This window comes from Larus michahellis, chromosome 15, assembly GCF_964199755.1.
Source record: "Larus michahellis chromosome 15, bLarMic1.1, whole genome shotgun sequence".
Lineage (NCBI taxonomy): Eukaryota > Metazoa > Chordata > Aves > Charadriiformes > Laridae > Larus > Larus michahellis.
Window position 1 is genome coordinate 12,444,033 of NC_133910.1, and position 24,479 is coordinate 12,468,511.

General features: G+C 47.2%; 2 protein-coding genes and 1 non-coding gene across 5 annotated transcripts in view; 2 read left to right on the plus strand and 1 right to left on the minus strand.

Moving 5' to 3' along the window:
• The first annotated feature begins 5,596 nt into the window (after positions 1-5,596).
• LOC141751863 (U6atac minor spliceosomal RNA) lies at positions 5,597-5,724 on the plus strand. The gene has a single exon (XR_012590123.1). It is a non-coding gene; the product is annotated as a U6atac minor spliceosomal RNA (small nuclear RNA).
• Positions 5,725-7,831: 2,107 nt separating this feature from the next.
• WDR5 (WD repeat domain 5) lies at positions 7,832-21,325 on the minus strand. 2 transcript variants are annotated; one of them, XM_074609266.1, is made up of 14 exons: positions 20,855-21,325; positions 19,679-19,868; positions 18,704-18,812; positions 17,276-17,349; positions 16,019-16,108; positions 15,258-15,347; positions 14,004-14,087; positions 13,164-13,219; positions 12,972-13,018; positions 12,117-12,192; positions 11,163-11,196; positions 10,611-10,685; positions 9,908-9,995; positions 7,832-8,939 (listed from the first exon to the last, which is right to left on the minus strand). In XM_074609266.1, exons 2-14 carry the CDS (start codon positions 19,757-19,759, stop codon positions 8,839-8,841), a joined length of 1,005 nt encoding a protein of 334 aa, XP_074465367.1. In that variant the 5' UTR covers positions 19,760-19,868; positions 20,855-21,325; the 3' UTR covers positions 7,832-8,838. The 2 variants fall into 2 exon arrangements, with proteins under 2 accessions (XP_074465367.1, XP_074465366.1); XM_074609265.1 differs by having other exon boundaries at positions 21,143-21,299.
• BRD3 (bromodomain containing 3) overlaps positions 21,018-24,479 on the plus strand; it is a 45,108-nt gene continuing 41,646 nt past the window's right edge. The window contains exons 1-2 of one of the 2 annotated variants that reach the window (XM_074609260.1): positions 21,018-21,133; positions 23,384-23,530. The gene's annotated coding sequence lies outside the window, so the exon portion shown is untranslated. The remainder of the gene's footprint in view (positions 21,134-23,383; positions 23,531-24,479) is intronic. The other variant, XM_074609261.1, reaches the window with a different exon arrangement.

Sequence of the window (24,479 nt, forward strand, 5' to 3'; positions counted from 1 at the left end):
GATGAGATTTTTTTCTGTTAAAGCTCCCGTTTGGCCTCTTGGGTTGGGAGAATGTCTGAAAATAAAACAAAAAAAGCCCCATTCGTTTCACACCGGCACCCCGTTCCCCACCCCATCGCCCACCCACCCCACGGGACCCACCCTGCCCTCCGTGGGGGGGGATCCATCCCCGCACCCCGAAGCCCACCCGTGGGGGTGCCGGGCGGCGGAGCGAGGGCCGAGGATGCCCTCTCGTGGGAAGAGCCGGGCTCGGCTCCCGGCACCCCGCGGGGACGCGGGCAGGGTCCCCACGGGTGGCAACGGCTACCCCTGCTCCTGTCCTCCCCCTGCCCCAGGCTGGTGGCCCCCTCCCAGCCCGGTGACATATCCCCCATCCTCCCCGGGATGCAGCCCCGCCACCGGGGCACCACCGAAACCTTTCCAGGGCAAAGCATCTGGCACCTTTTATTGAGGAGAGGGGAGAGGAGGGCGTCCTGCCCACCTGTGAGAGCAGGGATGGGGACATCCCTGCTCCCAGCCTCCCTGCCGAGGGTCCCATGTGCCCCCCCCCCGCCCCCCGGCCCTGGGGGGCTCAGGAGAGGAGCAGGGCAGCGAGGACGCAGGGCAGCAGGAGGCAGGTGCCAGCGAGGCCGGGGGGCGGCCGGGGGGCACGGGGGGAGCCGTTGCAGAGGTCTGTGTCGCAGCAGTGGATGCGGACCCCCGGCAGCTCCTGCTGCTGGCAGTGACGGGAGGTGGCACAGCCGCTGGTCAGCAGGATGCCCAGGACCACTGCAAAGCAAGCACAGGGCAGGACGTCAGGGACAGGGGGGTGATGGCCGGGGTGGAGGGTGATGCTCTGCCAGCCTTACACCCGGGACGGGTCCCGTATGAAGGCTGCAAGGGTGGCTTGGATTTTTTTCAAGCATCATCCGCCCAATCCATCACCCCCTGCGGCCCCGGCCCCTCCGGGCAGACTCACCGCTCTCTGTCTTAATGCAGAACCGGTGTTTGAAGCCCTGGTGGGAGTGGGAGCAGGTGATCACCTCTGGGTTGGAGCACCCCATGTCCACATTTTTGGTGCCAACGATGATGTTGCAGCCATAACACTGGAGTCCGGACACTAAACAAGAACCATATGAACCACAACTGGATTTTTTTTCCAGGGGGAAAATACTTCAGCTCCGTCCTCGCTGCTCTCTAACGACGGCTTTGCAGCGCTCTCTGCCTTGCCAAGTCGCATTAAGCACCGAGCCGGAGCCCGAAGCCGCCTGCCACTTGTTTACCCACTGGGCACACAAAAATATAAAAGCATCTCCCGCTAGAGGTCAGTGCGAAATCAGAGATTAGCTCGAGCTTTCCGCTGGGATCAAATGGTGGGAACAAGGGAGCTTTGAAACAGGGTTTGTAAAGAGTAGGCGAAACCTCCCAGCCACAGCCATCACCCAGCCAGGGCTCCGTCGCTCTCCAGTTTTGCCTGTTTCACCAAATTCCTCCAGTTTCAGCTGCGCCTGCGTTGGAGGCACCACACCGGAGGGACGCTTTCACCAGCGTTGGTTTGGTTTTCTCCCTGAACGCGGCCCGGCTTTTATCGCAGGGTCTATCAGGGAGGCAAAACAACTCAGAAAGAGAAGGGAAATCCTCACTCAGAGCTAACGTGCCTGTGACCCCAGGACAGTGACATCGGTGTGTCCCCACAGCTTTGTGCTGGCGGCAGCTCAGTCCTTCCCTGCAGGGTCAGCGACTGTGTCTGAGGATTGCTTGCCCTAGACCGGCATGGCAATGAAGCCATTTCTCAGGTTTCTTTTAAAAAAAGAAGCCTTCAAAGGCTATTCATTTCCATCGTCCACAGTTTAAGGCAAAGGCGGTACCTGATCTCTGTGTTGGTTAATCACCGCAGCAAAAATCAGGTTGCATTACTATTGCCGTTACCTTTCCCTAGCTCTGAATGCCGACCCGGAGCCCTTCCCGAGGGATCCTGGCCTTCTCTGCTCCCCCAGGAGCTTCGGGGGTCGGGTGAACCCCCTCGCACAGCCGGGCACGGCAAGGGGAGTCCCTGCCCCGGCAGGACCGGGGAAGGGGAGCCCAGGGGATCCCGGCTCCTGGTCCTCGCTCCTTACCCGCATGCCCTTGTTTTGTACAAAACGCGATGACATTTGCTGCGTCCTAAAACCCCCAGCGGATGGCAACACACAGCTACATCGCTTGGGGCAGGAATGGCCCCAAATCCATCCCAATAAGCCCCACTTTAGCAAGAGGGTGTGGGGAGGACGCGATCAACCGTAACCCCAAAGCAGGGGCAGATTCCACACCCCGGGGACGGTGGCACTTACCCTCGGGGAGGACGAAGACCACGGTCATCAGCGAGAGGATCCCATGGGCGCCTCCAGGCATGCGTCCTGAGAGCATGGGGGTCGGAGGACAAAACACCGGCGTCTGGGGCACGGACCACGTCTCCTCCGGCTCTCCCTCCCGCCGGCCGTGCACGCTGCTGGCTTTTCACCTGCCAAACCCTCCTCCAGAATTCCGGGTGCAGCAGGGATCTGGCCGCCCCCCGCTTCTCCGGCCGGGCCCGTGGCCCCCCAGCCCTGCGATGTCGATGCTTAATTTCTCCCTTTTCCCCTTGAGAAATTCTCCGAGTCTTTCAGTTCATGCACAGACGTGAGTGCGTATGTGCTACCCTCGGTTATTTCTGTCCTATTTCCTCTGTCCACGATCACTTCCCATTAATACTACCGTGCAGCAGCTCTTGGAGAGAAATTCTCCCTAATCAAGATTTAGTTTTAAATCCACTTCGAAATCCTCTAATTCAGTTGGATTAGGCAGAAGGGGTTTGGGGAGATGTGTGCTTTTACTTTTTTTTTTTTTTTTTCTTTCCCCTCCTCTTTTTCCTCTCTGAGCTGCCTCATCTTCATGAATGGACCCACCGGCTTTCTGTGACATATTGTGCTATTTAAAGAGAGCAGGAATAATTTTATTAAAGAGAAGCAGTCAACTAATTTTAAATCCACGGCTTGAGATTCCCTAAGGAAGTACAGCCCTGGGGATGGCCATGGGGCTAAAGGGAAAACCTGACGGAGGGAGGGGTGGCTTTGAATGTGTTATATGCATTTGCACACAAGAAAACAGTTGCCTTAATAAAGCAGCAAGAAGCCAAAGGGGGCCAGCCCCGGGTTTGCACCGGCTCTGGAGGGACCCGGTTGGGGTTGTTTGGAGGTTGGGAAGGGGGTCGGGGGCACAGCAGGGGAAAGCACTGAGCTGCGATGGCTCCGATCCTGCGGGGCTAGGGCCAGACCCACAGCCACGCGGGGCATCACAGACACCACCAGCCACAGCATCAGGCCCCCCAGACCCCCGCATGCTCCCCCACCGGTGTCCCCACAGGCAAAACCCCAGCTCTCGGTGGAGCTAATGGGACTTAGAGAGCTAATGCTTACTAATAAGAGAGCGTGACCGAATGCGTGGGATTAAAAAATTAAAATGACAAAATAAGCTGCTTACGCAGCCCATCCAGCAACCGCCTGCTAGCAGCACCCAAAATCCCCCACCCGGGGCACCCCAGCCCACCAGGCACCTCCTCGGCCAGACACAGGGCAGGGGCTTGGACCTGATCTCCACACAGCATCTTCATTAGCAGGAACGCTCATTAATATTTCACTGGGAGGCAGCACAAACTTGTCCAAGTCCAGGCATCTACAGCTCAGGAGGGGCAATTAGCACCTGGGAGAAGTGCCTAAGTAACGCAGCTTATTTATTCAAATCACTTAAACCACCCACGGCGTCTCGCTTGCCTCCAAACAATGTGATTATAACGAATGTCTAACACAGCAAAGCCTGAAAGCCTCAGGGAGAAGGGATAAAACGCCGGAAACGGGATTGATTTAAACGCATGCATAAATCAGAGCATTCAATAAGGAGGGGAAACTAACTTTTAATCCCTTAATAAACTCATCGGTATCTGGAAGGGGCAGCCAGGAGCAGTCTGGGCTCTGGTGAGACCCCGCCTGGAGGACTGTGTCCAGCTCTGGAGTCCTCAGCGCAAGAAGGACACGGAGCTGTTGGAGCGGGGCGAGGGGAGGCCTTGGAGATGCTGGGAGGGCTGGAGCCCCTCTGCTGTGGGGACAGGCTGAGAGAGCTGGGGGGGTTCAGCCTGGAGAAGAGAAGGCTCCGGGGAGACCTTCCAGCCCCTTCCAGTCCCTAAAGGGGCTCCAGGAAAGCTGGGGAGGGACTCTGGAGCAGGGGGTATAATGCTAGGATGAGGAGTAACAGTTTCAAACTGAAAGAGGGGAGGTTTAGGTTGGACATTAGTAAGAAATTGTTTGCTGTGAGGGCGGTGAGCCCCTGGCCCAGGGTGCCCAGAGAAGCTGTGGCTGCCCCATCCCTGGAGGGGTTCAAGGCCAGGTTGGACGGGGCTTGGAGCAACCTGGGCTGGTGGGAGGTGTCCCTGCCCAGGGCAGGGGGGTGGAATTAGATGGTCTTCAAGGTCCCTTCCAACACAAACCGTTCTGTGATTCTGTAATTCTACGGTTCTATGATTCTATGCTGGGGCGGTGCAGCAGCTCCGGGCAGCTGGTGGCCCTGGGGCCACGCACACCTCTGGGCACGGCACCTGGCTCCATCTGCAGACTTGTCCGGCAGAGTGGCTCCTCCGCAAGCGGCACCAGCTGGTCCTTCCCACAGGGAGCCAAGCGGGAAGCTCCTGCAGAGCCGGTTGGGCCGAGGGACAGCACGGTGCACGACAGCCGGCGTCGGTGGGACAGGCAGCGGGACGCTGGGGTGGGTAAGAACATCGCTCTGGCCCCGCAGCATCTCCCAGGGCCATCTGAGCTGCTGACTTTGCCAGGCATTTGCTTCGAGTTTATCCCGTTCGTGTGCAGAAGGCAAAGACCTTTAGAAAAGGGAAAAAAATACCCAACCTCTGCAGCCGCTTCCACGTCTGGAACCAGCAGACGTTTCTTTTAACTTGTCGTTAGCTCTGATGCAATTCAGAGAGATTTGTCAGCCCGGGGGCAGCGGGAACACGGTAGGAAACGGCCCTCCGCCCCTGCCTGAGGAAAATTTGATTAGCAAATCCGCCAGTACACTCGTGTTCCCACTTAAACCTTCGGGATACCCAGAAAGACAGCTAAACCCTGCGCGGATTAGACGGGTTCGCCCGCAAATCCTGCTTTAGAGCTCATCCCTGCGGGAGGCAGAGCTCAGCCCCCGCCCCGCGCTTCGACCCGCACCCGCCCGGGGCGGGACTTGAACCCGCGGTCTCCCACCCTCCCGCCGCCATTAGCGAGGCGGAAGTAGAAGCGCCTTCCGCCGCTGAACGCCCACGTTGGGCGAGGCGCGGCGCCAACGGCAGGGGGCAGCCCGAGAGGATCCGGCAGCTGCGCTCTGATTGGCTGAGGGCGGTGAATACATTAAGACGGCGGCAAGAAGGGCGCGTCACCGCGATTTTAACGGGGTTTTCAGGAATTTTCTACTATACAAGGAACTGAAGTGAAAACATCGCATGGGGATCACAAAGAGATGTCGAAGGAAGAAGGAAGAGAGCGCAAGCTTTCTCTCACCCTACCCAGAATAAAAGCATGACAGTGGAGGTTTAAATAGCAGTAGGCAAAGCTGTGTTTCCGTGTTGTATGAAAGGAGAGAAGGTTAGCACTCCCCTTGATAAGGATGGAAGAGGCCCTCGTGGTCTATACAACACGCATACGGTTAAGGCACTGCCACCTACTTCGTGGCATCTAACCATGTTTTTTTTTTTTCTTAATCTTTCAGGGCAAAAGCCCTAAAAAACCCCAGCTCTCTCCAGTGCCCTTCTTCACCCGGATTCTCTTTTTCCTTCAGCCTAAAAGCACCCAGCAGAGCAGAGGCCCAGGGTGACAGCTCACTTTCCCCACGCAACGCACTATTGGCCTACAAGCAAAGCTCCATCTCTCCTGCAATGGAGAGAGCTCCAGGACAAGCCAGCCCAGTCACCACAATTAGCTAATCCTGGCCATCAAACCACACCCGACACACCAGGCTGGACGTCTAGCTAAGACAGCTCATGCCAATTGCCTAGAGCACAAGTCTTATGAGGGAAGTTCTTATGAGGGAACAGGGTTGTTCAGCCCGCAGAAAAGGAGGCCTAGGGGAGACCTTATCGCTCTCCACAACCTGAAAGGAGGGTGTAGAGAGGGGGATCGGCCTCTTCTCCCACAGAACAGGTGATAGGATGTCCTGGTTCCGGCGGGGATAGGGTTAATTTTTCCTGGTATTCCATGCCATGTGAGCCATGCCCACCCTGAGCTGCCAGGGGAGGGGGCAGGAAGTGGCCGCTTGGAGCGGGCTGGGGCATCCAGGGTCCGGTAGGTGAGCGGCGGTTCCGTAATCATGTTTGTATATTCCTCTATCCATGTTATTGTTGTTTGCTTGTTCCCTTTGCTGTTCTGTTAAACTGCCTTTGTCTCAACCCAAGAGTTTTGCCTTTTTCTTCTGATTCTTCCTGTATTAGGAAGGCCCAAGCGAGCGGCACGTGGTTCTTTGTTGCCGTCTGAGGCTAAACCATGACATAGGACAAGAGGAAACTGCCTCAACTTGCACCAGGGGAGGTTTAGGATGGATATTAGGAAAAATTTCTTCAGGGAAAGGGTTGTCAAGCATTGGAACAGGCTGCCCAGGGAAGTGGTGGAGTCACCATCCCTGGAAGCATTTAAAAGAGAGGTAGACATGGTCCTGAGGGACATGGTTTAGTGGGAGCTTGGCACTGCTGGGTTAGTGGTTGGACTCTCTGACCTTAAAGGTCTCTTCCAATCTCAACAATTCTATGATTGTATTACTCTGTTCCCAGGTGGGATACTAGGGACTTAAACACCACCTTTTACAAAGGACAGCTTTCTAGCAGATCCTTTACATCAGGGCATTTCGTTCATTTTAGGGGAAAAGACAACCCCTGTTCAAGAGATTTCCTCCTGAGAGCAGGGAAACCATCTCCCTTCCCCATAGCTCCTGGGCAGGGAATGCTTTAGCACCGCTGGACAAGCAAAGCCACTCACACCGACACCGTTACAGGGGAAGCACAATGCCAGAAAACGTTCTTGAATCTGAAGTAATACAGCAGCTTCTCCACCCAGCCACATCTTGCAACTGAAAAGTTTCACAGGCCTGGGAGAAAAAGACCGAGAAAAAAGAATCACGAAGAAATTGATTATTTCAGCAGTGACGCTCACCAAGTCTAGAGACACAGTGTCCTTTCCTGAAGGTAATGAAAAACCTCAAAAGACATCAATATTATTAATAGCCACTTTAGCACCAGCTCAACATGAACTCTATTTTTATATTTTAAAAGGAAAAGCTATACCTCATGTCTTGCAGCTGTCTTCTCCGCTAAGGGTAAAGCAAGGCAGTCTCCGAGCAGCCACTAGAGGAGAGGTTTGTACCGTAATTGATTTTCCGTTATCAAGCACATGAGGTTGATACCAAAACAATGGATTTTTGCTTCACCAGGAACAGAACGTCCCCTTGCAGCAGAACCCTTTGGGTGCAATAAACGCTAACTCCTGGATCACCACTCGGCCTGCCCTGCCCCTTCGGCAAGGAGAAGGCAGCAGGATTCCTTTCCCCTTAGATAAAGGGCTCCGTGAGGGTTTGTACTAATGTTGCCTCTGGTGAGGACACCTTCAGTTCAATCCTCTTACTTTCTTTAAACAAATTTTGACTTGAGTTATGCTCCTCTTTCCTCTCTCCACAACAGATGCAAAGCACCACGCTGCCGCTCCTCCTCAATGACTGCAGCTGCTCCACAAACACTTCCTTCTAAAGGTGTCTTTAAGGGAGGCGTCTTTGGACACAGACACTTCACATGAGCACACTCTTACCACAAACATACACATAAAATCCCACCTTTTTATTATGGCATATGGTATTGTTTTTGGATGTGTAAATACCACATGGGTATGACAAAAAGGGAAAGAAATACCAACGCTGAAATAGATACAAGAGTCATGCCATTATCAATACAGTTTCATACGATGGATTTTTCAAGATACAAAAGTCTGGGTTTTTTCCTTTTTACATTGAAATAACTTTACAGTGTTCTGTGAGCTTGCTTTATAACCAGAAGAGGAAAAAAAAAATTAAAGTATGCTGAGAACAACTACAAGCAGGATTCATTTTAATGGTTAACAGAAGAACTGTAACTTTGCTCTAGAACAGCATCTATTAAACACACGTAACAAGAGGTAAGCAACTATACAGAAGTTAGGAGGAGGAGATCTCACCACAGGAGTCAAGTCAGGGGCAGGAAGAGGGAAATCTGGAACTGCATGGTTTTATTTGGTCACAAAGTTTGAGCTGAGTGTTTAAAATGAAGCACCCTTAAAGATGCAGTACTCCTATTTAAAACAATACAGAAACTTCCCAAGACTATAACCTACATTCTGGAAAAAAAAATAAAAATAAAAAATTAGACATTTAAAAAAAATTCCACACATCTCTAGGCTCGTGACTTAACTTACTGTTACAAAGTAGACTGGCAGCTCCTCCTTAAGCAGCAACAGCGCCCAGAAGTAATGCCACCGTAAAGTACAGTATCTTTGGGGTGTCCAATACAAGGCTGACACTTCTAACGTGATGTCAGAATGATCCATTTGTCTGCCAAAAGATTAGGCAAGAAAAGGAGACACTGCATCTTTTTTTTTTTTCCACCACGTTGCCCGGTTCTAGCAAAGAGCTAAGACGTTTTCTTTGGGCCAAGACTAACAGAAACCACTTTATCAAATATTCTTCAGGTTTCCTGCCAAACTGGATTTATTATTCTCATGTGGTTTTTTTAATTTTTTTTTTTTTTAAAAACATTTTTTCCTGACAGTCTCTAAAGTGATACTGGAACGTTTAACAGTCACTCTTCCACAGTTTAATTGTTTTGTCGTTTTCTAGTGCCGCTGATGCAATGATGTTTTCTGTTGGGTGACAAGCTGTTGAAATTACAACATCTAGGTAAAAAGAAAAGAGATACAAATATTATTTACAGCAATGAAATTTGGCTCATAGCAGGCATTTCTGAAAATGCAGCATAGACAAGTTACTATTTCCTTGTAGCAGAATTACAAGCGCTTTATTCATAACTATTTTCCAACCATTGCTTCTCGTGTGAGAGGAAACACTAGCAAAAAAAGAACTGAGAGTAAGTAGTTGGAAAGTGTTTGACAGGTTTCAAAATGCGAGAACTCTCCAGATTCTAGTTCTTTCTAACTTCACAGGCAAAACTCTCGGCATGTTACGTCAGAGACATCTAATAAAAACCCAGCTCAGTTTTTTCTTTCTGGGTAAGGTATTTCCAGCATCCCATTCAATGCTTAGATAGCACTTCATCTTCAGAGCCTTGCCCTAGCCTGGAAATGAAAACCTGCTGCCACTGCCCCAACCTACAGCCCAAATCAATAGTCCTGCAAAGGAATAAGCACGCTTAAATTCCACAGCACAATTCCTTCTAGTCGGTACAGCGATAATGCCGCTCTCTTACGGGACTCAGACTCAAGCATCCATCAGGTGGCATCTCAATCCCTGCTCAACTCTGCCTTCAGGAAGAGTCACAAGCACAGACATTTAGGAACAGCAGGGCCACATCAGTCCTTACCCTTTCAAGAGCTGCAGCTTCACAAGAGGTAATTCACAATTATGAGTTGCTTAAATATCTCGACCAGTTCTGAACTCAAAGAAATCTTTTTTGTAAGCTGATGCCAAAGTTCTCACAGTGAAAGAATAAACACTTGCAATGCTCACAAAAACCCCTTCATAAAAAGGAGCAAACTCCTAGGGTTCAATTAAGCTTTAGCCAGTCAAGAATTTATGAGTCTGACAGCCAAAATTAAACATTAGAGAGAGAATGCTGAAGCTAAACCCTCATTACAAGCTGACATGAGGAATATTCCATCAATAAAAACAAAATCCTCTTCCACACCTGTGTGTCCTTGTAATTTCTGTACAATCTCTTTTGTCTGAAGGTTCCAAATATAAACCAGGTTGTCTTCTGAACCGGACACGATCCACTGGAGGGGCAGAGAAAAAACATAGTTATTTTAATCGTTCTCCTCATCTACATCTAATTGCTATTATTCATGAAACATTTCATTGTCATTATAGGAAAGGCAACTGCCAATATTATACGACTGCTTGATGCAGTTCATTCTCTCCCAGGCTCTGTTCAGCGCATACAGGCAGCAGAAAGCTTTGTTCCACCCTGAGTATCCTGGAGGAGGAAAACTAACAGACCAAAAGGTGCTAAGGTGGTTCTGCGTTAGGACTTAATCTCTGATGATCTGTTCTGTGATCCCAACCAGAACGCATCCACCTATCCTCTGATGGCTGACTGCGGTGTGGCTAGAGCAAACCGATACGCAAGCAGCCACCCTCCTGCTGCAGGAAAGTCCTTTTCTACTGCCGCAGCGGCAGGAGCCTCCAATGGTACAGCGGGCCCACCTAGAGACACAGACACCAGAGCTGCTCACAGGGACTTCCTAGGACGCCCTCTCCCCCTCCGCACTATGGCACCTGTGAACCAACACTCACCAAAGGAGGTTTCAATCCCCAAACTACTCTTTCTTCTACAGAGAAAAGCAGTAAAAACTGTGCATCGGTAACAAGCATCTCAAATAAGCACTAACCTTTCCACCAGTAACAGAGAAATTTGCAAATATGCAGTACTTCTCATTTTTGTGTCCTGTGTACGTCTTCAGGCACTGAAAGCGAAGAGCCACAAGTCATTAAAACAGCTGGGAGGTAGTTTTCTCAGTCAAGGACAAACTCTCTTGGCAGAGCAGACTAAATATATCTGCCTGTGTTTCCCACCCTGCCAACTTATCTAGAGGATGCAGAGGGCATCTCTGCCCTACAAGACTAAACAATCTGAGGGGGAGAAGCCCTAAATTTGTCACATTGCCACAGAGAAAAAGAGCAACAGCAATTTATTGTTCAGAAACAGAAAAATGCAGAAACATAGCTTTACTTAATGTCTCAAGGCTATGCAGGTTTCCAAACATTTTTGTTTGTTTTTTTTTTTTCCCCTGAAAGGCATCTTTAGTCCTCTCCAATAAAGAGGTACTAACACTCTTTTCTATAGTATTCAAAATGTTAACCAAGCTGAAAAAGCACGTACAAAATCCAGATCTTCCTATAAGCTTAGTTAAGTCTACAAAGTGAGACAGGACTGTTTTTACCTTTCCTTTGCTGTAGTCCCAAAGTTTAAGAGTGCTAGAAAACAACAGAAAAACAAAAGATTTTGAGTTTTTAATTCTGACATTTTCCTAGTAGCAGCAAAAGTTTCTTCATAACAGAGTTCTTAAAGTCTACATGGATCACTTTAGCCTGGCTTCGGAATGCAGCATTAGTTAACCCCAAAGTATCCATTTTACTGCCATGCCATTCATATTCTCCTCCATAAAAAAGAACGTGTTTTAATTTCCCTACACCTGCAAGTTTCTTTATAAATAATGACCAGACAACTAGGGAAACAACTGGCAGGATAACAGATTACCGTGAGAGAGGATAAGGTGTTTTGGCAACCCCCAACTCCCAGTGCATCCGAAAGATTCATAACATTTCATTAGACATCATCTTCCTCAGGGTGAGAAACCCACTAGAATCGGGGATGGCCCTATAACTATCCCCTTTCCCTCAGCTGTTTTTAAAATCAAATCCTGCTGAAAGTAGATACAGACCAAAATACACACATACTGCCCTAATTTTTCAACTTGCAGTCTTGCGCCAAAGTGTTTCAGGGGAGGAAGCACTGGACTGAGGCATCCTCAGCCCGTTCAAGCCTAAGCCAGTGCAGGGAAAAGGAATAAGCATGCTACGGAATACAATTTGGACACTGAGTCACTTGTTTCAGGCAAGCGCTACGCTCTTGCACAGACACTAAGCAAGCCCCACGCATGTCCAGATACAGACCATCTGTACTGATACCCAGGCTACTGCCAGAGCTCTCAAGATAGTCAGGGAGCCTAACCTGGGTTTTCTCTGCTTTTGAAGTTTAATAGTATATAGGAACTTGTGTAGTATCATTACTATAAGAGCTAAACAGCAGCAAACTAAAAGTTTTATCCGATAGTCATAAGCACTTCAGAGTCTGTAGGGTTTTTTTGTTTGTTTGTTTTTTTAAAAATACCTACTTGTCCAAAGTTGCAGCTAGTATGTATTTGCCATTTGGGGAGAATTTCACAAAAGACACAGGAGGGTTATCATCATCTACAGTGAAAACAAAAGCAAGATTAAACAGCGCACAGTTGTATCGATAGAGAATTTCTTTTGACAATATTTTTTGTTGTTCCACTGAAACAAGCTTTCGGTTTTGTTGTCCTTTGATACTCCAAGAAAGAGAGAGGTGTAAGGAAGGTGATTGTTTTCAGTAATTTAAGAAAAGGATATTAAGCCTTTTTCTCACAAACATTTTAAATAACCCTTTGTAACTGAACTTTCCTTCCTTGCATCAATACTTATCAGAACAAGATCATATCTCTACCTTTTAAAAATCATTATATTAGAATACACGCGATCAATTTGCAGTGCCATATAACTTGCCTATATAATGCTTTATAAGAATGTGAAGGTGTAGGGAACACATGCCAAACAGGTGGTTTCCTTCTATTAGCCATGCTCACAAGATGCCTCGTGCATCTTGCAATAAAAGTAGGCAGCTTGTGTAGTCACAGACTACTTGTTTCCATCTTATCCAACAGCACAAAGCTGTAACGATAGAGTTGTTTAAACTGCTGCACAGTGAGCACCACACAGATGAATTGCAGAAAACTTTGGAAAACTCTCATTTGTCTAGCTATACTACACAGCTTAAGCAAGATTCCATTCATGTGATAGTTCCTCTTATTGCAGAAGATAGCAGGACAACAGATACTAAAAGAATGGTAAGAACACAGCAAAACAGAGCTTAGGGAAGCAACGATGCAGAATATCTATGTCACAAGTTAACAGCGAAGAACGGAACACAAACAAGAAGTATTCCTACTTACCTATCAGTGTTTTCAAGCACTGACCCGATGCTGTATCCCAGATTCGACTATTAAAACCAAACAAAAATCATCACTATCAGTTTTGAAGTCTCTGTTCTGATTTTAACATTACAAATACAAGCTTTTTTAAAATATTTTTTTTTTAAATGCAAAAGGTTTGAACAGTGCCACAGACAAGAAATAACCACTTACCAGAGTCCATCATAGCTACTTGACACTATCAGGGATCCATCACGATTAAAATGCACCTGTAATATTAAAGAAGGGGAAAAATAACTTTACTGATGTTCCCAAAGATCAAATTTTTAAGCCCCACTGAAGGTACTTCTCTTTCATTACTGACACTGCAACACGCGTATAGAACCAGAAAGTCAACAGGACATACGAGCAATAGGCAAGAGTTTAGATGGGTAACATGATTAAAATCAAGATTCTTTCCCCCACAGCTTGTCTGGCATAATTATAAAGAGGGGTGGATGTTAACTACAGCTGTTTATTTAAGCATCAGGGACCGGAATACATGTTTCATCAAAAGTTAAGAACGAACATGTGAACACACAGGTACACTGTTGAGACAGCATTAGCTGCTCGAATAATAGTATCAAATCTGGGGATAGTACCCTATAATTTTAAGCGCATGGAATTTAACCTCATATGTAGCCGCATACATGTTTTAAGGTCAATTTATTCCCTTGAACTACACCTCAGAACACTGCTATTTTAAAGAATTAGTACCAATGTTTATTTGTAAGTGTGAAACATCTTCTACACATGGCAGAACCACCATTAACTGCTCCCCACATTAACACCCAAGACCTAAATCTGTATCAATCTTGCAGAAAACACTGTTCATCTCGTTCTCACTGAGCAACAACCACTGGCAAATCCACCACAGCCCATCCACTACAATGTGTGAGGGTTCCATAATAAGAGTTAGAGCACAAAACCACTTCTCTACAAACAGAGGTTGGAGAGGAGCTTTGCTAAACAAAATAAGTATGTTAGTGTGTTCATTTATTGGAAGGGACTTACAGCTGAAACTGGGTCAGAATGAGCAGGCAACGTCTTGAGGCACTTCCCTGTTTTCACATCCCATATCCTCACGCTTTCGTCAAACTGAAGATTGAAGAAATGCACAAGGTGGTTTAATGATGCACCTATTCAAGGCATGCAAGGTGTTACAGCTTGACTAGCTGCACGTGCCTTCCTCCAGCTGCACTGCAGCTGCATCAGAAAGCCTAAGACACAAGCACCACACAGGGCAAAAATAACAGACTGGGAACATAGCTCCCTGAACGCTTCCTCTCCGTGCAGGAAACCTACATGTTGAGGATGAGTTAAGGGCTTGATCATGTCCCCAAGCAAAGACAGCAGTGTCACTGCTTTCATTTGTTTGTGGAAGACAGAGAATCGAAATGCTAAGGGGTTGTGACTGGTACTCCCTGCTCCCAACGCCTGCTAATGTGGTTAGCATAACTAATGCTATTTTATAAGGCAAGCATCCTTTCTCTGTGACCAAGCAGGTCACATACTTGTTCCCTTTCCCTCTTTATCCGGCCCTCAAGGTCCTGTAAACCAAGTAGACAAACCAAACAGATTTCTTCTTCCCCTCCCTACCGGCCTCAAGATTCCTGGGCGCCAGGCCGATTACTCCCTTCCTCACCGGCCTTGAAGGTGCCAGGCACCCAGCCAACCTGGTGGTGGTGATCACACCATCCCAGAACAGGGAAGTGTTACAGCACACAGAGCACTGTCTACAAAATCAAGCAGTTACGAGTCCTAAGGGGGAACTTGGACCAGAACTGCTGCTGGACAGTGAGACTGTGACCCCCCCAGGAGCCAGGGATTGAGTAAGTGACACGTATTCTTTCATATGACTTTGAAGTCTAGATTATGATTGTTATATTGATACAGCAAACCATGTGTTAAGATCTGACCCAATCTGCAGAGGGTCCAGTTGATCAGAAATCATACTTTGAGTTAAGTTAGAATCCAGGTGATTAGAAATTATAAGTTAAGTTGTATTAATAAATTCTGTATTATGCTACCTATAAATTGTACTACATTAATTCCGCTTGTAGAAATCATGTGTCATTCTAATTATAAATTCTGTGCTATGTTAATCGTAATATTCTGTTAAGAAAATAAAGGGTTATTTGTAACTATGATTTGGTGCTGTCATCATTCTGCCAGAGATCCCTAAAAGCACCTGTCTGTCCCCTTAATGTTGGGTGACAGGGGTGTGCAGCACTTGCTTCGCACGAAGTAAATGGAAAAATCACTTACTGATCCAGACACGATGAGGTTTGACTGAGGGTTGAAGTTGCAGCAGAAAACATAGTTACTGTGCCCTTTCAATGTCTTTAAGCACTTACCCTGAAATAAGATTTAGCAGAGTTAAATATACAGCATCCTTTACAGACATAAATGCATTCCGATAAGCTGCATAAAAGTTAATCACTGTGCAGCACACAAAGAAACCATCTCTAACCCCAGATTTAGACGGGCAGAGGACCAGCTATGGCAAAACAACAGGAAAGAAAAAAATATATTTTTAATGACTGCAGCCAAGTTGCAAACCCTTTGGGTAACTTAAGAGAACCAAGCAGTTCAACATACCTAATCAAAATTCAACGAAATTACCCAGTTTTTATTGTAATCACAGAAAACGAAGGGGAAGAGAAGCAAAACCAAGTGAAGTTATGATAAGAAGTTACAAATAGGTTTCATCTGAGAGGCTGCTTCCAGAAACGAAGCTTGCAGTTGCATTACCGTTATAAGGCTTAAGCGCTCTCAGAAGATAACCGGGCTCCTCACGGTACCCATAAGCATCCCCCTCCTTCGAAAAGCAGACAGCACAACTCGCTCATCCTCACAGCCCATTCAACCAGCAGCTCATTATAAGCAGGTAAGAGTGAGTATTACCCAAAGGGGAGACAGTGCTTAAAACCTTACCTTCTCTCATCATAGCACACCAAGACTGTTTCTCAGAAGAACATGAGTTAATGCTGGGAAGAAGGAAGGTAAATAATAGTTTCTGCCCTTACCGAGCTTACATCCCATATTTTGAGAGTTTTATCATCGGAGGCAGAGACAAGAAGGTTGGAATCTGATGACCAAGCAACATCAGAGATACCCTAAAAGAAAGGAAAACAATCCTCTTCTCAGCACTGTCTGTTCACCAGTACAGGAAAATGGAAAACACAGACTGCATATTATATTCACAGCCAAAGCATGAAAGAAAATTCAGCAGTGGGAGTTGGGAATTAATAGATTTCACTGGGTTAATAGCTCCTTTGGCACTTGTTCATTTTACGCCGAGACACATACTCCAAAAACATCAATGGCTTGTTCACATAGCTCTTACTGTGGCCACCAACACCCTTTCTTGGAATTCATAAACAGTATGCTATATAAACTAATCTGAATAAGTGGCTTCTCTTCATGACAAATGGCTTGTTTTTTATGGTTTGCGTCCCTAAGGGCTGGAGAAGAACAAGATTCTACTGGTTTTTCTTTTGGTGAATCTTCATTTTTGCTTACGAAACTTCAGCATGTAAGAAATATTAGAAAACAAAATCGAAGGGTTTGGGAGTTTGAGTTTTCTTTATAACTTTGCAGAATGAGTAAGTGTTGTATTTATGTAGGCAAACCCACAAGAAAAATTCAATCTCCTTAAAAGGCAAGCCACTCTGCTCCAGATACAAAGGAAAGAGGGAACAGGACAGTGTTACAGTTTACAGGGATTTTCACCCAAGAATGCTCCACTCGGCATCTGAGGTTGGTGTTCCCGAAACAGAGGGACTCAGAAAATGGCTAGGCAGTGTGCAAGCAGGTACTCCATTACCAGCCTGCACTTCACCCCTATTTCCAGCCTGACCCGGTATTACTTCAGCAATTCCAGTCCCGGGCTGTTGCAGAGGACTGTATAAACAAAGTAGTACAAAACGAGACTGAAGAACAAGCCTCCTGCACAAGTCAAACTAACCAAGAATGGAAATTTCTGGATGAGGAAAAGAAAGCAAAATTCTTTACAAGTAGATTGGATATTAAGAAAATATTCCTCACCGAAAGGGTTGTCAAGCATTGGAACAGGCTGTCCAGGGAAGTGGTGGAGTCACCATCCCTGAAGGTATTTAAAAGACATGTAGATGTGATGCTCAGGGACACGGTTTAGTGGTGGACTTGGCAATGTTGGGTTTGCAGTTGGACTTGATATCTTAAAGGTCTTTTCCAACCTAAACAATTCTGTGATTCTATAAGTAAATTAATATTCAAGTGCACAGTAATCTCCTCATGCTTACCAGTTTATGACCAGATATTGTTTTTTCAAACTTGCCATCATATGCTCCCCAGATCTTAATGAGTTTGTCAGCAGCTGGAAAAGAATGTGCCAGTTAAAGAGATTAACAGCACTAACAGATACAGCTGTCCCTTCCAGGTGGAAAGAAACGTGTTAACTACATCTCTGCAAACACTGGGTAGCTCTCCCTCCCCAAGCAGGCCTAAGTGTATAAGGTAATATGTAATTGGTAAAGAATAGTTTCATACACGCCAAGCTGCAGCAGCTGAGATTACATAAACTGCCTGGAATGCACACAGTCTCCGGCCCCTTTAGTTTCTCCGATGACAACTTGGGTTTCTACTTTTGTTTTAGATAGTCAGTGGTAAAAGTAGTACCGTTCCATAGGAATGCTAAAATGCTTTTGCCCAAAAAGAACAAAAATTACACCACAAGCTGGACTGCATTAATGCCTGCAAGAATCCAAACATACTATCCATGTTAACTTGCAAAACATGCAGAGAAAAAGGATGATATTTGCCAGAGGTAGAGGTTGGAAAACCTGGATAGGGGAGAGGGGGACACTTTCAGAGGGCACTTGAACATAAAAATTATTTGTATATGGTACACTGCACTGGTCTTATTAAGGCTATTTGCAGTTAAGCCAAAGACCTAAGTCATTCCCACATCTGGAATATGTTCAAGTTACCCCCACCATCATATTCAGCAATGCTCTTCTATTGCCCTTTCCTTATATATGGATCCTCTCTGGATCACAATGTTGAAACACATTTTCAAAGGAAAGCTGTCAAACAATGTTGACTACCAAAATAATTTTAGGAAATACCAAAGCTGACGGGAAGAGGACTTGATCTACCACTTAAGAGAGCAAGTAGTGAAACACTATTTATAATAACCTTCTGCACATTTCACTGGGGTAATCAAAGGCTCTGACATACTAAACACCACAGGCACACAGGACAGAAGCACGTGGCCAGTCCAACCATATCCCACTCTACAGTCCAGTCAGTTAGCACAAAGCCACCTTCCTTATTTCCCAGAATTAAGCTTCTGCCTGCAGATGCTGTACACAAAGTTTAATTTAAAAGCTTAATCTACGTCTAGCGATACAGAAAAGCACCAGGGTTCCCTTTGCACGGGAAAAGAATCCTGTGTTTGCTTTTGCCCATTTGCTCAGTAAAGAAACCTGAACAGGTGAGGGACCCTCCAACTTGGCAATGCATAGAAGATCCAGTGCTCAAAGTAACAGAACTTAAAAGCTTAAACCAGATTATATCTCGAAGACTGACAGCTTTGGTATTCCTCCTTTTAAGAAAATCATGACACTACATCCCTCCTCCATCTGATGAAGGCAACAGTAAAGACAGGCAGTTCTCCAAGGCCCACATTTGCATGTTTTAGATGAGACAAAAAAGAAAGCAATACTTACAGGAGCTGGCTAGCCACTCTCCATTAGGACTAAACTTTACTGATGAGACTGCCTTTGTATGTCCTGCTAACGTGAACTTCAGAGCATAGTTTGGTTTTACTGGTGCAGGCTGTAAGAAAAATATATATGAATGACTTGAATAAATTCCAAATTTAGTATCTCAGTGACAAGCTCTCTATCAGACTGGGTCAGTACACAGTAATGGATTGCATGAATGTTCACCATAATACAGATTCCAGCGTTTACATTTTTCCCCCCTCTCCAAATTAAAAAAATAACAGAACAAAACACAGATCCTTGCTGTCTGCGGCCAGCAATGCCTTACTGTTGCATGCACAACACCAAATCATCCTTGGTATGAATTCCATCCAAGCCAATAACAAACAGGCGAGAGTAATCCAACAGTCCAACCACAAAGTGCCTGGCAGATCAAGATCATACTCTTGGTACTGACCTGTGCAGCGCTTTTAAGCGTTTGCAGTTTTCATCCTTACCATGAATTAAATCACAGTCTAATTCCACCATACCCCTAAAATACCATTTTTTTTTTACCTTTTCACCCTTTCTGAAGGGTTCGCAGCTAGACAGTAACATCTCCTTTGAGCATTTGCAGGCTTCAAAGAATCTGAGTAAGGACTGCCTCCCCACTTTGCAGCTAAAATCACAGATTCTCCAATTCTCCATTCACCTCTAGGCACTCCAAGGATACACCCAACCTGTCTTTCTAATGCTCAAAGTGACACGAAGTATCTCGTTAGCAAGACCTTCCACTGAAACAAAAAACCCCCTAGCATGACAAAAGAGGCTGTACTCCACTTTTTCCCATAAAATCCTCAGCTCGAGACAACAGCAGAAGCAGAAACCTGGAGAAGCTCTTAATCTAAATGAGAATTCAGTTCTCTAATTCTGGTTTGCCTGTTGAATATGCAGGTAGTTGTATTTACACAGATATTGTTTGGAGCCCCACACACACACCTTGCTCTGATTGGTCGAGGAGGAAGGAGTAGATTGTGTTTTGGTGGATTCTGCATCTGGCTTCTTTTCTTCTGTTGCCATGGTTCTGAAACTGGCAAATGAGACTTATGGTGCTTGAAGGGGAGAATGAATGTGCTGCTTCAAAAGGCAGTCCTTGTCACGGAGAGGAGAACCGCACTGAAATGAAAACCTGGAAGAAAAACAGAATATTCTCATTAGCTGTCAAAAAGATTCTCAGCAGCTAGAAGAATGAGATTAGCCTAACTGCAGGTCACCAGAAACCAGTATGAAAACCCACATTCTGTATTTGTTTAGCGACACAGCAGTATTTTAGGCCTTCAGACCTACTAATGCGCAAGACCGAGAACCCAAGCCATGGCCTTTTACCACTTCTTGGAGAGCTTTTTTCCACCCTGCTCTGTTTCTAAATGGAAATAAAGCAGAAGAGCTTTTAGGTGTGGCAGGGTTTTCATATCATATTCCCCAAAATACTTCTAATAAGTAGTTAGAATGTAGTAAATAGAACGGTTTGTATAAAAGGTGGAAGAAATGGCCCAAGGCCTTTTTTTTTTTTTTTCAGATTTATCAAGGTACAAAATACAAGAGCTTAACAAGCACAAAAAATAGCAGGCATTTCCACAGTTTAAGCCCCTAGTAGATTCCTTTCACCTCGGAATTCAAGTATTTCAGTCTCGTATTTCCTTCCTAAATGGTTTGAGCATCACATCATACCCTCCCCTGCCCGAGGCTTCCACCTGACTGAAAGCGGGCCTTGTATTAGCCTTGTTTTCTGTAAAAAAACCTGCCCAAGTGTGTACCAGTGTTGGGTAACCTCCACCACGGGTCGGCCCCATTTCAGCCTCGTAACACAACCCCCAGCTCTCCCTGGAAGGATTTGCCTCCAAAGCGTCCTCGCCACATCCCACCGCCACTCTTTTTTTCGGGTGGCAGCAGATTTTGGGGATCTTTCGCTCCTCCAGCGACCGCTGCCGTTCCCAGCATCTCCTCCCCGGGAGGGGACGGTTCCCTGCCCGCTTCCAGCCGCCCCCCCACATTCCGCGGAGAAACCGCTGCTCACGAACACCCCGAAATTTAGAAGTTTTTTTCTAAGGGAGACCGGATTCCTCCCGCCCGGGCACACCCCCGCCCCGGGCCCGGCGGTCCCGACACACCCACCCGTTACAAACCCCCCGTCCCCGCCTGGCCACGATGGCGGGGGGGGTCCCAAATTCCGGGGGAGGGCGGTCGAATGGAGGGCTGGGGGGGGGGGGGGGGAAGCTCCCGGCCCGTGCGCGGCAGCCCCTCATGCACGCGCGGCGGCCCGGGGAAGGCGGGAGGAGGGAGGGGGAGCTCCGCGCGCTGCCTGAGGGGAGGCGGCGGCAGCGCGCGCGGGGAACGGCGGTGCGGGAGCCCGGCGGTGAGGCGAGGGGAGGCGGGCCGCCCCCGCCGCTCACGGTGACTTACCGGGGGAAAAGGGGGAAAGGGACTTGGGGGGGGCGGCGGCGGCGGCTCCTCGACGGCGAGGAGGAGCGCGGCCGCGGTGAGGGAAAGGGGAGGGGGGACGCGGCGGCGGCGGCGGCTCCAGGGCCGCCAGGCGGGGGGGAATGTGGGGAGGGCGCATGCGCGGTGCGGGCCAAAGGCTGCACAATGCCGCTCTCTCCCGGGAGCGCTACGGCAAGGCCCAAGAGCCAAAAAGAAACGCGGGCGGCGCCTTAAAGGGGCCGGCGCTGCCTTCGCCTTAGCCTTCCTTCCCGCCCTCTCCTCCGTCACTTTACCGGGCTGAGCGGCGGTGGGGAGGTGGGTCCCGGCTCCCCGTCGTGCCCGGCCTCCGCCATGGGTAAGGCCCCCGAGCTACTGCCCCGGCTGTGGACGGCTGTGGGGGGAGCAAGCGTCGAGGGCAGCAGCAGCCAGGGCCTTGTCCGGCCTGTGATCTCCTTAGGGCCCCATCCAGCAAGTCTGAGCAGGGCTCCTCAGGTTTCCTCAGGGCCCTGTCTATCCCTGCAGGATGTGCCGGTGTGGCGCAGGTTGCATCGAGCACTGGGGGACAGGTTCACAGCCACTTAACGGACGGGCATGGCTCTGCTCCCGGGTGTTGCCGTTGTTCGGAAACCGTTGAACCTGGCTGCAGTGGGGTTGGATGCCATTGGGTTGTAACGTGCAGGCCAGCACCGTTGGAAGCGTACAGCAGTACCACAGATACCGTTATGGAAAGACCAAGCTAATTCACAACGCAGTTGTGTATTTAACGTATGAGGCTGATGTATGTGCCATTTAACACTGTAGTAATTGCCTGGGTGAAAGTACATCTAAGGTGGTTCTCAGTGTGCCGCGTACAAAGGCCCTGGCTCGGAAAAGTGTTTAACTGATTCATTAAGGCCAAACAGCCAATTTAAAGTTAGGCATGTGTTTAAGCACTTTTCTGGAGAGCTGTGGGGTTTTTTTTCTGAACCGCAACCCAACGCCGCACAGAACACATTACAGTCTGCTTTCAGTTAAGAGGGAAAAAAAGGAGACACGTGTCATTTACTGGCCCTTTAACACAGGAAGATCTTTGGGCTCCAAAAATTCTAGTGGCAATTGAGAAAGGAAAGAAAGAAAAAAAAGAAAAAAAACTGTGGTACAGTTTCTTCTCCTTCAGCCTGGAAACCCACGGCAGAATGTCTGGAGAATTAACCCTGCCATCTAACCTCAGGGAGGTAAAACACAGATAGACTTAGAAAAGCTTCACAGTCCCCAGAACAGTGTTAGGAAACAAATCCAGTTAAGTTCCTGTTGACGATTCTTCCAGATGGTTTTGGATTAAAGTTTTAATTCTTTTAAAAAATAAATACGAAATAAAATGAGAAAGCATAATCAGCAGTATAGTGTTACATATTTATATAACTTTGCTGTGATAGGGATAGGGTATTTTTGTTTCTTTCATGTTGGAGATAAAAGTTTGTATTGTGCCCTGATCTTTTTATATATATATATTAAAAAAAACACATATATGTATGCATTAAAATCCTTATCTATACTGAGTAGTACCTCTCTGGAACATGAAAACTGTATCTTCAATGAAAAATTTATCATAATCCTAACCAATCCCTTAGCCTCTAAGTGTCCGGGATTTTTTTTAAACAAGTTTAAAGTATGATAAACTCTATTTGGCAAAGTACTTGGTCACATGCTAGATTGGGTTTTTGACAGCATGGCGCCTACAGAAAAAGGCAGCTCAGCAAGCAAGGGCATTCCTTTGGGACTGCATAACGTGAGTACCTGGAGATTTGCACGGAGAGCCTGTTGTCTTTGGATGAAATATAACTTGTTGGTTATGAGTCATCTGTAAGGGTCTTTCTTGCTCCCCCGGCCATGCCGCCACAGCTGGGATCAGCAGGATGTAGTATCTGTCCAAATTCCCTCTCTGGAAAAGAGTAGAGCTTGGCAGGCTTCTCTCTCACAAAATCTTTCATTCCATTTGGTTCAAAATAGCCTGAACTTGGTGACTTGCCAAGTACACTGGAAAAGACACCTGTCTGAGGTTTTTTGGGGGAGAGCAGCTTTCCGTAATGATGAAAGGGAAAGAAAAGCTCATGCGTGGCTCAGATTATATGGAAGTGACTGATTTCAGTGCTGCTGGGATCCGTTTGGATGGCATGAAGGATGTCAGGAACACAGCTGAGGCCATGGGTCCTCCTATGACTAATGTATACAATTTTGTCACAGGTTCCACTGAGACCAGAACTAATCCAGTCCTGCAGATTTGATCCAAAGGACATTAATGTTTGTGAAAACGCTCCCACTAACTTCAGCACATGCTGGATCTGCTTAGACCTGACTGCTGCAAACAAGCTCGTGCTTACGTTTGCAATGGTGAGTAATAAGGCACTAAGCTTACAAGCTGTATAAGCCCATGTTTATGTTTTGGCACAATTAGAAATCTCAGTTAGGACTTTTATTTGCTTGGGCCTCTCAGCAGACAGAGGAAACATGGAACAGACTTACCGTGTGTTACATGCTGCTCAAGAAACAGAGGGAGGAAGAACTCATGAGAGACCTGCCGCGTCTTTTAGGCTTTTAAAGAGCAGCTGATCTCTGACATATAGCTGTTTCTGTGTGGATGCTAATATGCTGCTCTGTTTTTTAATAAATCCCAGCTACATCGCATTCATATGTTCCTTCTGGGATTTAAAAACAAACACTGAACCTGTTCCAGACTGATATTTCTACCTCCCCCACTACAGCGTGAACCTCGCTTGCATCACTGCCAACATTTGTTCATTTAAAACTAGGAAATCTTACCCCAGTGGAGATCAGGTAGATTCATTCTGCCCAGGGAGGGATGTGTACAAACACTTAGCCTGCACACAAGGGGCCTATGGAAGTTGAAGAACTTCTTTCAAAGTAAGGTCATTGTACATGGCATGTATAGAGCTCCATATTAGTAAAGACCTGTTGAGAAACAGGCCATGTTTTTGAAGAGAAAGTAGGACTTCATGCAGGATTGGAGTCCAGCAATGTGCTATAGGCTATCATTCAAAGCAAATTCCCCCCAACGCAAGTCACAGCCAAGGTTATGCATAAAGGCTGCTGATTTGAGAGCCCCAGACTGAATCATACACGGTCTGACTGCCAGACGTGATGACAGCCTGCCTCTCCCAGCCACTTCAACTGGAGCAGCAGGTTCTCAGCACTACTGTGAATCAGGAACTTCATTCTTGACTGGTGCAAATGGTTGCAGCTCCAGTGGACAGACAGGTCAATACAATTAACTCATACCCCAGAGGCAGTCTTAGTGAAATCTGAATATATTTATTACTCA